This window comes from Meleagris gallopavo, chromosome 3 (genome assembly GCF_000146605.3).
Source record: "Meleagris gallopavo isolate NT-WF06-2002-E0010 breed Aviagen turkey brand Nicholas breeding stock chromosome 3, Turkey_5.1, whole genome shotgun sequence".
Classification (NCBI taxonomy): Eukaryota; Metazoa; Chordata; class Aves; order Galliformes; family Phasianidae; genus Meleagris; species Meleagris gallopavo.
This window is the reverse complement of record NC_015013.2, coordinates 70,147,743-70,164,388: the sequence shown is the minus strand read 5'-3', so window position 1 is coordinate 70,164,388 and position 16,646 is coordinate 70,147,743. Positions and strand designations below refer to the sequence as shown.

The window sequence follows — 16,646 nt, the reverse complement described above, 5'->3', positions numbered from 1 at the left end:
GGAGAGCCACAAACCAGCTCATGGGAAGTGGGTGTAGGCACAAGGCTGAAATGCTTTTTTGGATATTAATTGCTCTTTGCTTCTGGACAATCTGAAGATTTAGACTCAACGTCTTGTTTCTTTTTTTTTTGTGCAGAGATGAGCACGCGTTTGCCCAGCTGAGTGTTACAAAGATTAGCCACGAGGAGGAGCCACATTAACAAATAATCCATTAAGAAAAATTCACTGCAGCTCTCTGTTAGCCCGTTCCCAGACCGAACAGATTAGTGAATAATCACTGCTGGATAAAAAAGAAAGAGGTGTTTTCTTTCAGATAAAGTCCCATCAGGAAGAAGTTTCATCAGCTAAAATATGTTTCCCTAATTACATTATCTCAACTTCTCCCAGTTACATGGAGAATCGATGTGTTATAACTGGAAACAAACACAAAGAGAACACCAAAGACAAACCACCTGTAACAAGAGTCTGTAAAATCAAATCAGTTTAACTTCACACAGCCTTTGTAAATAGCATCATTAATGTTTCATGGCTATAAGAATCTCTAATAGAGGACAACTGACACATTGCTAGCCAGAAAGGCATGCAAGGTGCTGTGACTTCATAGAATCATAGAATAGTTTGGGTTGGAAGGGATCCCAAGAACCGTCAAGTTCCAGCCCCTCTGCCTCAGGCAGTGCCACCAACCTCCAGATCTGCTACTAGGCCAGGTTCCTTCTGCTTGATATTCAGTGGTGAGTATTCAGAGAGCCAAGTGATGTCAAAAGGATGCATGTGCACTCTGAGCCGGTGTGGGTTTTGAAAAAAAATTCAAAACTTGAGGTTTGTAAATTAGGTGGCCACATGTGGAAACTTCATGCTAAGCAAAATGGTTTTGGTTAGCCAGCCATGCCTGGCAGAATAAGGAACAAAATCCTTATCAGTTCAAAATAAGCCAAACTCTGCCACATGATGACAAACAGCAAGGATTTCTCTAGAATTCACGAGCCACATTTTATTCAAAACTTGTTCCATGTAAAATGATGTTAGTTCAGTTCTCAACTGACTCATCTTCTCAGTAAGTGGCTTACAGAGCCAAGGGTTTTTACTTCCCCTTTAAACATTCTACATACTGACCCAGAATTCAGAATATGGTAAGCGGTTCCTCTCTTTTTATCTGTTACTATCCTAATTACTTTTCTGTTTTCTTAACTTGCTGCCCACACAGCAGTACCTCCCTACAGAGCAGATGGGACAAGGAGAGCCAGTTGGCTTTCAAGTCCCCGCTAGTTCCAGAATGATCCATCTCAATGTGCTGGAAATCAAGCAAAGAAAGCTGTGTGAAATGAGGAGCTTCTTAAAAACTCAAATACAAAAAGGATGCAAACAAAAGGCAAGGGCAAGTGACCTGGGAGGAATAAAGAGATATTGCCCAAGTGTGCAGGGACAGAGCTGGGAAAGCCAATAGCCACCCGTATTTGAATCTGGCAAGAGGCACAATAACAAGAAGGACTTGTACATGTGTATTATCTACGAAAGGAAGACCAGGGAAAATGCAGGCCTGCTGCTGAATGCGGTACAAAGGATATGGAGAAGGTTGAGATATTCAGTGCCTACTTTCAATTGCATTTTGCAGGTAAGGTCAGCTTTTAGGTGTTCCAGGCTCCTGAACTGTTTGAGAAAGCCCGAGCAAAAGATGTGGATCAAGTTAAAGAACATTTGGAAAAAATGGCAGATAAACACATCCATGGGACCTTCTAGGATGCATCCATGTCTTCCAACAGAAATAATGTCATGATTCTGTGGTACCGAATTGTCTTTGAAAGGTTATGGTGATGAGGACAGGTTCCTGAAGAATGGAAAAGAGCAAATCTTGCTTGTACGTTTGGGAAGGGCAAACAGGAGGACTCAGGAAACTAGTGGTTGGTCAGCCTCACCTACAACCCTTAGAAGCTGAGGCAGCAGGTATTTCTAGAAACACTTCAAAGCATAAGAAAGACAAGGTGACTGTGGTGATTGTGCATAGTCAGCATGGATCCTTCAACCATGCAGCACTGGAATACAGCATCACCACTGCTTGTAACAGGCCATAAGCACTGTTCTGAGTTTGCAAGGTCTCAGGCTGAGGCTTCTCAGGCATACTCTCTAAACATTTTTGACCTGCTGGAAGTTTGCTTGTTTTAGCTGAGACAGCAATTTGCCTAATTGAACAGAGGGCTTGAGTAGGACAGCTGAGCTGGATCACCAGAACTGCCTACCAACATCAACCATTCTACAATTCCATGAAAATTAAGTCTTATGCAATTAACCCAGAATCATCCTCATATTAAAAAACAATACAGCCCACTCTTTCCAATTGTTTAAATTTTTGGAAAATTTCAAATCCCCATTTCTTCCTTATTCTGACCTTCTTTCTATGCAAATCATAGAATCACAAGGTTGGAAATGACCTGCAAGATCATCCAGTCCAACCATCTTCTCATTACCACTGCTACCACAAGCACTAAACCATATCTTGCAGCTCCTCATCCAGACGCCTCTTGAACACTGCCAGGGATGGCGACTCCACCACCTCCCTGGGCAGGCCATTCCAGTGCCTGACCACTCTCTGAGAGAAAAAGTTTTTCCTCATGCCTAACCTAGCCCTCATCTGGTACAACTTGCAACCATTTCTTTGGGTCCTGTTTGTTGCCTGGGAGAAGAGGCCAAACCCCTCCTCATCACAACCTCCCTTCAGGACGTTGTAGAGTGCAATCAGGTCTCCCCTGAGCCTCCTCTTCTCCAGACTAAACAATCCCAACTCCCTCAGCCACTCCTCATAAGATTTGTGCTCCAGACCTCTCACCAGTTTTGTTGTCCTTCTCTGGACACGCTCCAGGGCCTCAATTTTTCCTGTAGTGAGGGGCCCAAAATGACTAATTACATATCATGCAGTAATGAATACTACACAGCTGCTATAAAGCATTTGGGAGTTCAGAGATTTTACTGATTCAAAATCTTTAGTGACAAAATACTGTTTCAGTTTGACCAAAATTTTAAGAAAAAACTAGCAACTAAAGAATTTGAAAGTACTGTTCTTCTTAACTGTTTCTTCACACAGTGATTTGGAAAATTGGTATTTGTGAATGCTTGCAAATGGAATTAAGCATATGACAGTTAATATCCATTTTGAATCCAAGATGCTTCTTGAAGTCATTGCAGCTTTGGTTGCTTCTTAGTTTCCTCCTACAAAAATATCTGGAAACATCAATGCCTTGGGTAGGTCTATTGCTTTAAAATCAGGAGTGGATCAAAATTAATCTCAATTTGATAAAATATTTTCTCTGTACTCATTCTGTTTTTCTCTTCTTAACCCTCTTCTAAAAGAAAACATCAAATTTAGAGTAGAAACGGTTTTTGTTCTTTCTTTTTTCTATCTGAACTGGATAGTTCTCTTTATATTTTACAAACATTCATCCAGAACAATAATGTCTTTGTTGTTATATTACATGCAGCATTGCTCACTAAGTTACTATGCCTAAAACTGAAGTCAAACTTATTGTCTTTGGGTTTTGCCTTCCTGTTCTACTTTGCTATCAGGTCTTATTATACTGTCCCTGGTATCTAGCATTAATAAATGTCGTTTTTTTTTTTCTTAGAGCATAGTAAGAAATGTCAGTTTAATAATTCAACAGTTCACTACTGCAGAGTCCAAATGTACATTTGAGGTACCTTCCTTGCAGATTTTGCCCAAATTCTCACTTTAACATTTATTGCTCTACCAAATTCTCACCAGTGAAGTATTTTAGGAACTTAATTTATTTCAGTCAAAGTGCCTGGGAATGAAACAACCCAGAAAACCAATTTATGAAGTAAATCTTAGGTCTTCCTCTATGACATTGTAGCTGCCAGGAATATATGATGCTCCCAGTTTTGCAAACAATTCTGTCATCTGATTACTTACTGCCCTGATTGTTTACTGCAGATGACACGGTTGTTTGATGTTCTCTGTGGAACTGGCAGGGATTGTCAGTGCCCTGAGCACACTTTGTTTAAAGAATGCATGTGGACACAAAGCAGTTGATATAAAAGGAGGAAGGGATGCCATCCAGAGTAACCTGGACAGGTTGGAGAAGTGGGCCCACATGAACCTAATGAGGTTCAACGCGGCCAAAGACAAATTTTGCACTTGAGTCAGGATTATCCCAGATATGAGTACAGACTGGGAGAATTCATGGAGAACAGCCTTACATAGAAGGACTTGGGGGTCCAGTAGTGTGCACTTGCAGTCCAGAAGGCCAACTGTGTTCTGGGCTGCATCAAAAGAGGGGTGGCTAGCAGGAAGAGGAAGGTGATAGTCCCCATTCATGCATTTGTCCTGTTGACTCGCCTTTGTTTTCACCTTTGGAGATAAAAGTGGAAAAGTAAGTCTCATTAGAGAACAAAACCTGTGCTTTGTTCAGTTTCATCTGTGCAATTTCAGCCTCAGAAACACACCATTACATTATTTCCCCCCTTAGATTTACCTAATTTATTCAGATCTTTTTAGGATTCCCTTTCTCTGTAATTCTGTGTACTATTGAAAAACCACACATTCTCCCGTTTTTCTGAAGCCATCTAAATATTTACTGCTATTTCATTCATTGCCTTAGCAATTATGTTGTGTTTTCTCTGTCTCTCATTAGACAAACAGATCTTGTAATGTTTTTAGGCACTGAGTCAGGCACAGCTTTCAAGAACTCTTCCTGTCGGTACACTGGAAGGCTTGATCTCATATCAAAGGGAGTTTCATGACTCTGACTTCAGGACTGAGCTTTTAATCTCACAGCTGTGACATGCTTCAAAGGCTCCCACAAGAACCTGCACCAGGAAATAGGGCACGTAGCACTCTGATATTTCTATTTTAATGCAGGTTAACAAAATCAGAAGACATCAAAGCTCAAATTGTCTTTGAACAAACTATTGTAGCTCAAGCAATTCTCCTTCATAAAATATCATTTGCTAAGGTGTCTTTAAAAATGCAAGTAATGTTACCTTGAGTGCTTGCCAGCTGTCAACTTGGAAAGAGGGAGGCATTCACTATTTTGGGGACCTACTCTTCTATTGTGTTCTCTCTTTGTACTTCATCGTCCGCTGTATTTTTACAAGTTTCTTACCTACTCTTGACAAAGCATCAGGAGTAGTAATTAGTAGTGTTCCTCAAATAAATGCAAGAAATGAGCATCTCTGGATTCTTTTACCTGCTTGGAGAAAAATCAGATGAATTCACTCGAAGTTACAGAAATGTGATCCAAACAATGAAAAATAAATACTGCCAGCTACCTTGTCAGAAAGACTTAATACTTAACTGCCTTTCTGACAGAGAGCTAGACAGTTTCTCAGACTTCCACTTCAATATTTGATAAGCAATGAATTGCACTTCACTGTCTGTTTCTAGATCAGATTCACTGGCAATACTACTTCCACTGCTACACTACATTTCTGCAAGGCTCCCTACTAGAAGACTCACTTCTATACTATTAATCATAGCTTATGGTTTTTATTCCCCTAATTCTTACTCATACTTTGTCCATTCACCAACCAGGCTGTTTCTATACAAGGCATTTTCTTTACCATTCTGCATTTTTTATTTTCTCTTCAGATAGGGAAAAGTGTAATCATTTTTTCTACGTAGGTGTTAATTCTTACAAGTGAGATTTTCAGCAGAAGAACAATGACTTTGATCAGTTAGGTTGCAAGGCTTACTTCACAGATTCCTACTCGTTCAGGCTAGAAGCAACATAACACTACTTCAGCATAGTTACTAGAAATGTGCAAGGAAACCTTTTGCTGCTCACTTAACCTGTTAAGTAGTAGGGCTCTAACAAAGAAAGTAAAGAGAGTTCTTAAAGGCAATTCTCAGTGTAACAACAACATGGGAGAAAAAAAGGAAAAACTTATAGTTCACAATAACCTTATTCTATATGCTACTTATGTAGGTCAACATACGAATATAAAGAAGATGGTAGGCAAGACAGGCACTTCCAGTTACCTAGTGGACCAATGGACAAAAATAAAATATTTGCAGGTGCATTATGTGCAAAACTAAATTCAAAAAATCTAGATATTTTAGTTGTTGTACAGGATGGGCAGATGCAAGAACTGTAGAGTGACTGTATCCTTGAAGATTCTGGAAAGGAAGGCTAGGCTTTGCCTCCAGAACACCTGAATGGAACTATCTGCATGTGAATAAGATGACTTTTACTATAGGCTTACAACAGTTTTGTCAGACAAAACTCATAGGGAGCTGCCTCAATCTATGAGCTTCAAGCTTTTGAACAGGCAGGCTGTGCCAGCTCATGGGGTGCCTTCCTGTTAACGTCTCTGATTTCCTTGTTTTCCATTGTTTTCCCTGTTCTGAAAGCTAGCTGTAAGTCGTGTGACACTGCAAACAGACAGACCTGGCTGGATTAATTTTGCAATTACAATGCGAGGCACTAACAAATGCTACCCTTAAGTACGGACAAAGGATGTTAAAATTGAACTACTTGTTCATGATGCTACATGAGTTCAGCAGTGGTCAATTAGTCTAGACAGAACTTAGATTTGTGCTTCCTCATGCTGCTTTTGATGTAAGCCTGGACAGTTTCACAAGTGATTAGATGAGTCATTTGCAGTGAATGCATTTTTCCCCCAGAAGACTTGCTCACTGAGATCAGTGCATGAGACAAGGTTTTAATGCCAAGGCCCTGCGGCACAGATGAGAACAGACAACCACTTACCTATCTCAGATTGCTTTTATTTTCACCACGCAATGCTACCGCAAACTCATGCTCTTTTGTGATCCAATTATGAAGGTTAGAAGGTTAACCCTCCCCACTACCCAATCTATTATTAAAATATACATGTGAGCAGAAATAAAACAGAAGACATAACCAGCACAGTGAACTATGAGGATGGTCTCATCTACTGTACCACAAATACGATCTGGAATTACCATCAGATTAACGTGGTAGGGAATTTATTACTTCTTTATTCTGCCAAGAGGACTTGGAGTTCAGTTCTTCTGATTTTTCTATCACTGAAACACTATGCACAACTGATGTTCAGTATTCACATGGATGGCAAGCCATGTGAATCAAAGAAACATATTTTCTTCCCTTCCCACAAGAACATACTTTAAAATGATAAGGGCAACTCAGGAACGAGCGTCATTGGCTTTTCATAAGACATCAAGTGAAATCAGTCATCAATATTTAATGCTTCGCTCATTAGGAGAAGAGAAAAAAGTGAATCTGCAGGCTTCCTTCACTGGACAGGTATTTGATATGACATTTACGTAGTTAATTTTCAACAGCTCACTAATTAGTAGGGATTAATCTAAAAGAACTCCCTAAACAAGATTTGGAAAAATCAAGTTCTCAAAATATTCTTGTAACAAGTTTGCATAATTATAGTTGATACCACTGCTGACAAAGAGACACCTACTTGTTCACAGAACAATTAAGAGTTCTGGATGAATAATTCAATCCAAACATGTTAGTAAGTCTTTTTACTGCACAAATATCTAGAGGTAGACATTAAATACTTGGTGCTAGGAAAAACACAAACATCCTCCATTCATTGTTGAGTAAGAAGCAAAGCAATGGGAAGCAGGATCCTGAAAAGCATTTGGAAAAGGAGAGCTTTCAAATTAAAACAGAGGAGGAAAAAGAATGAATCAATTAACCCAACACTCGGAAGCACAAACACATTCATTCTGAAGCCCACCTCATTTAAAGCACCTTTGTTTTCGCACAGGAACCAGAACATAACAGTGAAGTATTTTATTAACTTCCATACTTGAGCCTCTGAACATAACAGAAAAAAAAGCATCTACAAAACTAGTACTAATGCACTTGAAGCACCTCTCAAGAGGTTGCAGACCGGCAGAGAAAATCACTTAGGCTCATTTTGGTAAGTTGAACCTCACTTCATTGTCCCACACAGCAAGATGCTGTATCAGCCTGCAGCGTGCCAACTGGCAGGCTGGAAAAATTACTTCTCATGCCACCCACAGGATCTGCTAGAATAATTATCCCCTTGGCACACCCAAATGCCTTGTGCCAGACCTGTTCTTGAGCTGCTGGGTAGCAGCACTGATGACAGCATTCAGCACTCATGCTCATAAAGATCGCTGGTGCAAATCAGGAGGCATGCATTTATTAGAAGTCATGAAAGCAGACAGACCGTCTCCATCGGTGAGCTGATGGTGCAGGTAGGACTGAAAACCTGAATCTCCATCTATTCCAGGTAATCTCATTACAGCTGCATCTTCTCAGAGAGGAAAGAGTAGCCTAACCATTTCAAGCACACGTACTGAAAGCAGTCACCCAATATCCTTCGCTCCAAGGTCATTCAAAGTACAGAAACCCAAGTCTGGGAGTTCAGCTATAAATAGCGTTTCAATGGAACTATGCTCCTCACTGCATGTGTCATGTTTTAAGAGTCCTGAATGCAGAACTCCACCCTCTGATAAGGAAACAAGCAGAAAGGAAAAGTTACAGAGTTCACTGCTCATCAAATTCTGCATATAGAATGCAAATTAAGAACAGTAACAGCTGCAACATGCTGCATTTGTTTTTGACAATATTTTATAATAATACACATACCACAAGTCTTTAAAAGAAAAAAAGGTAGCAGAGTTAAATCCTTAAATTGAAAACAGACTCTGGGAAGATTTCCCACTCACCTCTTACCTAGGATTATTACTGTTAAACAGCTGTTGATAGTCATCTAATAATTAGCTACAAAGAATTTAAAGACAGCTTAAAGGTGAACTTGAAAGACTGTGTTGTCAAAATTCAGCCATCCTTCTTGGTTAAGCCATACACTTACAGTACTTTCTGCAGTGCAACAAAACACCCTCTGCCAATGGTGTAAGAGATGTTCTTATTTAGTTTACCATCAACTTATTTTTAGGACATTTGAACCTGTGTGTATGAAATCATTTGCTTACAAAATGTTGTTCTGAACAGAATACGGTCCACAAATTACTGATGACAAATTAGGCAGTACACTGTTGTAGACTGCTTCATCTGCAGCTTTTAATGCCCTCTCCCCATCCCCGGGGATGATGAGGCAAGGCAAATTGATAGAGGAACACACAGGAGATACTGACAGGGAAACATCCAGGCTTCACTGCCAGGGGGCAGCAGAACCAGCATGCCTGATACAGGGCTCAAGTCTCACAGTGACATTTCCAAGCTTTGAAGCCCAGTTCTCAGCCTGTTGCCATTTGCACGTTGCTTCATTAGGCCATCTGGTCTATTCATACCAACGACTAGATGATGGAAAGCATTGCTGAGAACCAAGTCATTCACAAGCATTAAGCAAAACAGCTATTGCTTTCTGTATCAATCAAATACACACGGATTTCTGCATAATTGATCATTTTATTGGAATCTATTAAAGTGTTTGTTCAGATCACCTGTTCAGCAGGCAGTTACGCTACTTCTATTCACTGCATACATACTGAGCAAGTTTCCAAGCAATACATAAATACTATTGTCTGACCCCATACATACGCATCTTTACTACAAAAAGCAGCTTTTCCTCAATAAAAGTTTTATACATGGAACCAATAGTCAGTCCTTCCAGCCATGACTTGTCCCAGATCCATATCAAGAAACATAGGTTAAATACATCAATACATGTAATAGAGATTTAACAGTAAAAAAAAAAAGTAGGAAAGTTAAATACTGTAACAGCTTAGATACATACTGTATTTGAATGATAGAAGAACATAAAGTCTATTGACCCAGCTAATGATAGTCATCAGAACACAACATAGAAGCAATGTCAAAGCCAGTACTTGTCTAAGCATTTTAGAGTTCCCTATTCCCCTTCAAATAAAGAAGGGTTGTTCACATCTTCAGTGTGAACTTAAGATATCGATAACCTTATTGCAAAGTCGATTTTTTAAGGTTGGGTAAATAAGCAGACAGATTAAAGCTGCAGGCCACCAGGTACACACAGCACTTTTGAGTTTGAGGACCCAATGTTTACTACAGCACAGGATCACTGTCGATATTAAATATCCTGTATGTAATAGTAGCTTTAACTGGCGATATTTTTATTTAGTGGAAAATGCCACATTACTCAAAGTAAGCTAGGTTTTTAATTATTATTATTTTTTTTAATTGCTGTGTTGAAGGCTAGGAAGTTATTTTAACTGAAACACCTCCATGAAATCAAATATGCTGACCTATCATTGCTTAAGAGTTTATCCAGAACACAGGAATCAAGTTACAAGTGTTCTATCAGTCATCAGGGACTGGTATTTCAGATAGCACTTGGGTTTTTGAAGTAAGGGCAGCTGAAGAGTAAGCTACACAATGCAACATACCTAAAACAGAGGCAAAGATGATCATTAGATTAGTTGTCAGTCCCCACTTTTTACAGTTATGAGCCCAACAACTTTAGGCACACGAGTTACAGCCCAGGACACTACCTTGTAAGTTCAAATTCAACCACAGGCCAGAGAGACTCATTCAAGAGACTGCTGTGATAATACATTCTGGACTGTAAGAACATGCATACACCAGCTGTCCAGAGATAAAAAGCTACTAATAAAGTTGCTAGAAAAAGCCATTAAACATATACATGCATGCCAGTTAGTTTCCCCAACTGAAATTCTACTTACAAACCATACTTCATTTTGTAATCCGTAGTTTTCAACCTGACATACTTACAAATATGTGTTCAAGTGCAAAACATCCAATATGTCACTATTTGAAATAGCCAAAAAAAATGAGTGCAAATTACAAAGCCACAATGAGGTTAGCAATGATTTCCTGATCTTCTCAGGTGAAAATTTATCCTCCCAGATAAGAAACACCAGACAGGGATAGAGTCCATAAAGGACATGACCTTTAGGAAACACAATGGTCTTGACCAGCAACACTGACTCTTCAAAGAGTCTGAAACTTTCTTTACACTGAGGTCCTCCACAACTTTACTTGATATCTTACAGCACGTTGTAATGTATTATTGCCCCACAAGTTGTGCAGGAACATACAAGCCAAGAAGCAACTGATGCACAGACATTTACAAGTTACTGTGTATAAGATACAATTAAGCTATAACAGTATCTCAAGTATTGATTATGGCTTAGACCTGCATTGAAAGTCAACACTTAGACAAATATTCTTAAGTGAATGACATTGTCTATGAGAGCGAGACAACTTCGTTACACTTAAGACCTACATGGTTAAATTATCCTCCTATTCAGAGGAAAAGGCTGACAGAATATATGCACAGATAACCACACTTATTTTGAATTCTTACAGGGAGAATTCTTGCAACAATATTCCTTGTTACTCATTTTTTAAGAGTGTGAATATTTTCAGATGTTAACAGGCTTTTTCTTGGACAACCAGATGCTTGATATTTAATCCTTTATCCTCCTTCCCTCCCTCATCCAGATCTGCCAAATTCAAGGCATTGTTCTAGCAGCATTCATGAAATCAATAGTGCAAAGTTATTACAGAAATCTCTTTTCCCAGACATCCTCTTCAAGTTTATATTAGGTCAATAGCACTTCTCTTGTATTTAGAGCTCTGGGGGAAGGCAGAAACAATAGCTATGTTAAATCTAACAAGCAAGAAATTTGTTTGCTTATTGAATTTGTCTTTTTCCCATCTGCTGCTCATACTGGCCATTGTTACAGCTTTGGTAAGTAGTTCACTACATTAAAATTCACAGTTCCCCATTCTGATATGCACCTATAACATGCGAGTTGAACTGCACCACGATAATTGTAATGTCATCTCTATACATTCGAGCCAGCTCTTCTGGAAGACTGAGCATCTTGGACAGCCGCTCGTGATCCACAGTGCCAAACTCGTTATTGCCCACTGCGTGGCGTATCAGGTGAGTGGCTGCATTCTGATCTTCAAATACTGAAGAGATTTTTGCTCTTCTTTCTGTTAAGAGACCGTGCATCTGTCCCAGAGTTACCTTATAACCACCGACAGCTATCGGCTGTTGATGGTGAACACCGGTGAGATACTCCCCAACAATTCTAGCCACATCTTGCCTGTGCATAGTTTCCCACAGCCCATCCGTGGCCAAAACCAAAAACTTATCCTGTGGCCTTAATTTGTGATGTATGACTTCTGGCTCAGCTGTGAGGTACGGGGGAGTGTGATAATTTGGAGGAATAAACTTTGTATATTCATTGTCATTTAGCTGATCTGGGCCCGATTCAACTACTCGTTTCTGTAGTTCAATACTCCACTTAAACTTCACATCACCAAAAGCTCTGAAAGGCATCAGAAGGCCTAAGAGACGATCTTGTTTCACAAGGCTTTTTTCTTCAGACTTTGGATGCTCTGTTTTCACACGTTCCACTTCACGTTCATTTTGCGCATTGTGGTCATAGGAGAGATTAACTGCAGACCAAGATCCATCCTCCTCCTGAACTCCAAGCATTGCCCTACTGTCTCCTGTGTTTGCCACGTGTAAATCAACACCATCCACGTGGGCTACACAGGCCGTTGCACCAGAAAACGCTACTCTTAGTACTAAGTAGTTGAGAAAAGAATTTGGGTCTCCTACTTGAGCTTCCAGAGAAATATCGTTATCGAGCCTCTTAAAAGCATTAATTAAAGCCTCTTTCACATCAGTAGTCTCTCCACTATTGAGATCAATGAGCTCTTGCCAGTAAGTTCTTAAACTGTTGAAATAAAGCTTGGAAGCTTCTTTGCTGAAGTAATCATTGGGGTGCTTGTGCCACTGTAAAATAGGTAAGAGAGCTCTACCACTTTCCACAGCATTTTCTATTTCAAGTAAAGTCTCGTGAGGTAACAAGGAGACAGCAATGTAGTAAAACAGTCTTTCACTGACAGCTTGAGCACAAGCACAACCTGCATGGCCATCAAACACACCCAGAAGCATCCCTCTTGTCTGTAAGCAAGTGGCAGCACTCCTCCGGTCTTCTATTGGAGCATTAGCAGGCAACTGGTTGCTGTCAAAGCCAAGGACAGAACTTACATTTTTACCATCGAATTCTGGGACTTTAAAACTGTATTCATTTGCCTTCAGAATGCTGTTGACCTGCGGAGGAGTGAGGTAAAACCTCTGTGGTGTAGAAGCATAATCCCTCGCGTGAACAAACTGATAGAAGTTCTCCTTTGGCCTATAGAGTGCTGCAAATTTCTTCTGAGGTGCATATCTGAAGTGACCATGAGCAAAATGAGACGATAAACAACACAGATGTTTATGGTGGCAGTAGCACATAGTACTGCATATTCTGCTAATCTCACAGTTACGAATCAATGGGAACAGATGAGTTGGTGCTGGCATGGCATCAGATAACAGTGGCAGCCTGGAGCTTCGGACTGGAATTGCTGAAAGGCAAGAGAACAACTGCATTTAGAGAGACAGCTAACAGATTCCTCCCAGAAGTCTCTGTTAAAGCATTTACGGTCACTGAACAAAGTTATTCATAATATGAAGTACACAGATTTGCATGTCTTGGAAAAGAAGAGGTAGAGGCACTTGTTTATATACAGTGTTGGGCTAGAACAAAGCAAGCTATACCATACTTTGAACTTCAGCATAGATACGGTAGCTCTTACAACCACTCAAATAGTAGGAGGGCAGTGGAAAAAAATCCAGACAAAACAGTTTCACATAGAAGGTAAGGCAACAGTTAGCATACAGCATGCTATGGCTGTGCTACACTCTGCAAGTATTTTATGGAGATCTCTTCCTACTGATCCTGAGATTCCAGCTGACAGAACCAGATGTGACAGGAAGAAAATAGTCTTTCTGTAAGGCTGAAGAGATAATGTGTCTAACAGAAAGATTCCAAAACAACTGCGATAATAGACAAGTGGTTTTAAAAATACATTTTAGGTGATAAAATGCAAGCAGTAAGTCATAAACAGTAGATCTTACTCAGACAAATAGAAGTCAGCAGCAGGTTGTTTCTAGCAGGATGTTTCTTTTCCCCCTTTTCACACACTGAATTTTATCACACTTGTGAACATATACACTCTGTATATGTACAAATAGCCACAGGAATCTAGGCAACAATTTTCTGGCTTATCAGATAAAAGTGGTAGAGAACACCTCTGTTACCAACAGCTCATCTATCCCAGTAAGTTTGAAAGATTATAAATTAAAGCTAAAGGACTACGCAAGCTGTGTTTTCCTTCACCAATAGAAGAGAGCCATGTACAATAAATCAAAGCTAGATCAAAATCCAAGTACTCAAGAAAAATGTTGATACTTTTTGCTAAACCTGAATTTTCCATTTAAGTTTTCACTCCTCTGACAAAAGAGTACTCTAACATTACAACCTTTACCTCCATTTACATATCCAATTACAACATCTGTGCAAGCACTTCCTAAATCTTATCCATTACGTTTCATTCTCAGGAAGACTCTTACAACATCATACTCATACTTAAGAAAACCAATTCCACAAGGCAAAAAAAAAAAAAGGGAATTATGGCCATTTATTTTTTTCCATCTTTTATGATGAAGCTTCAACTTCTTCCTAGACAGGATCATGGTAAATCATGATATACAAGGCTCCCTGCAGTCCTAAGCATTATTCTTCACAGAATCATAGAATGGCCTGGGTTGAAAAGGACCTCAAAGATCATCTAGTTTCAAACCCCCTGCTATGTGCAGGGTTGCCAACCACCAGACCAAGCTGCCCAGAGCCACATCAGCCTAGCCCTGAATTCCTCCAGGGATAGGGCATCCACAACCTAAATTCTTATTCTTAAGCACAAGCTCTATCACCGCTCCTCCATGCTTTTCACAGATTCTTTCACAGAATTCAGATCATTAGCCAAGAAGTATCCAGAAACAGAGGAATACGCTCCATTCCTTGTCCTGTAAGGAAGCCAGCGATGCTCTAAGACAATCCTAAGAGAATCCCGCTTCTCTAATACAAAGTATGTGAAGTGCTGAAAATCAGTTAAAATAACACTGCCTACTACTCTGGAGGCTTTCTAGCACCGTATCTTCACACCTTACATACCAGTGTTTATCAGTCTTGACCTGTAGTGACAAAAGTTTTTCCACTGACCTGTCCCATGTCTCCTATTGACAGCTAAGAAGCCTGACTTGTCAGTTTTCAGCTGTTCAGCTACCAGGGAGAGCTTTGGCCGCAGTACAGCCAACTTTCCCTATGCTCTGGCTTGAACTTCCAAATGCGTATTAAATTTATGCTAATCATTTGCTTCCCAGAAAGTACATTTCTCTAGCCCAGGCTTTACATGCATACAGCACGACAGAAGTGAACTGCAAATACAGATTTTAAAGTCTATTACTGCCTTCTAATTATACAGCAGCTATTTTGGTAACAGTCATTGCTTTTAAATACCATATGAAGAAATACACACAACTTTGCTTACAAATGGGAACCTTAGCAACCTACTGATGTGTCAAGGCTTCAGCAGTACCTTGGATTTCACACTGCTCTCCTGCTTGACTCCTGCTGAACCAAGCTCCCCAGCCCACTATGTATTCCTGTTCAGGGCTGACCAATGGATGGTTCCACAACTGTTCTGACATCTTCACTGTTGACCCATGATGAGGCAAAACTGCAAACGTACTGTTGTTAAGAGTGGCTCTTCAGGAACAGAATTCACTTTGCCGATTTTTAGTTATTAATTTAGCAATTAGGCAACCAGATGAAGCTGTGGATTCACTGCAGGGGAGTTGGACTAGACAGCTTCCAGAAGTTGCTTCCAACTTTAAGGTTTCTATGATTCTATAAATATTACTGGAAACGCATAAGGATGCAGCCTCCAATTTTCTCTCTTATATTCCCTCACAGCAACTCCCTGTCACTTTAAGCCATCAACTTGTTTTGCATAGCAGATTTAAGTCCTGCTGATCAAGTCGAAGAGAAATTCCAAGTCTGCCAACATCAACTGAAATCATTCCAAATCTCTCTCATTTATCCCTGCAACATGGATGCCTCCAATCTAACCACTGCAGTACCCTTTCAGTACTTCAAATCGCCTTGCTAATTACAGCTGATCAAGAGATGGAAGAACACAAAAAGGATGTTAGATAAAAATCTTTACTATCTAATCATCATCTGTCAGATGATCAGCATCACAGCAGTCTTGAAAGCCTCTTCAATGCTAGAAGAGGGTACAAATACACAAGCACCATAAATAAAGAGTTTGATAACCAATTTATAGACTCAGTAGTGCTACCCTGATGAAACAAACACACGATTCCTTGCTTTAAGGAGAAGCATTATGTCTATACAGCACTAAGGACACTTGATGCTGCCGACAGGCTCCTCCAGCACCCGCCTGAGCTCTGCAACGATACCGGTGGCTCTCGGGCACCTGACAACGCTGGCGACACGGGGTAGAAGGAACACGGGCCAGGAGCGCTGAGCCCTCCCTCGTGCCGGGGCTCGGCCCTCCGCCCCGCCCGGCCCCTCCGCCCCCCGCGAGCCCCGCTGCGAGATACGTACCGATGCGCCTGGGCCCGGGGCACACACACATTCTCCTGTCACAACAAGAAGCCGCCAACATCCACAAAGCAGAAGCCCGGGGGAAGGGGGGAGAAGCAAGGCAGAGAGTTCGTTAGAGAGGACGGACGGACAGACAGACAGACAGCTCCGGCGCTGCGGAGGGGCGCAGAGAGGAGGCACGCACATACGCAGCCGGACTGCGGACACACGGATC

The 16,646-nt window shown here is 40.6% G+C and overlaps 1 protein-coding gene across 1 annotated transcript; it reads right to left on the bottom strand.

Annotated features, from left to right (window-relative positions):
- Positions 1-9,348: 9,348 nt before the first annotated feature.
- PDP1 (pyruvate dehyrogenase phosphatase catalytic subunit 1) lies at positions 9,349-16,640 on the bottom strand. Its single transcript, XM_003205186.3, has 2 exons — positions 16,433-16,640; positions 9,349-13,325 (listed from the first exon to the last, which is right to left on the bottom strand). Exons 1-2 carry the CDS (start codon positions 16,491-16,493, stop codon positions 11,674-11,676), a joined length of 1,713 nt encoding a protein of 570 aa, XP_003205234.2. The 5' UTR covers positions 16,494-16,640; the 3' UTR covers positions 9,349-11,673.
- Between the last annotated feature and the right edge of the window lie 6 nt (positions 16,641-16,646).

Excerpts from the sequence above, each read along its gene's own strand:
- PDP1 (XM_003205186.3), bottom strand. The coding sequence starts at position 16,493 with ATGTTGGCGGCTTCTTGTTGTGACAGGAGAATGTGTGTGTGCCCCGGG. Across the intron at positions 13,326-16,432 it reads CCCCGGGCCCAGGCGCATCG|CAATTCCAGTCCGAAGCTCC; the intron begins GTACGTATCTCG and ends CTTGCCTTTCAG.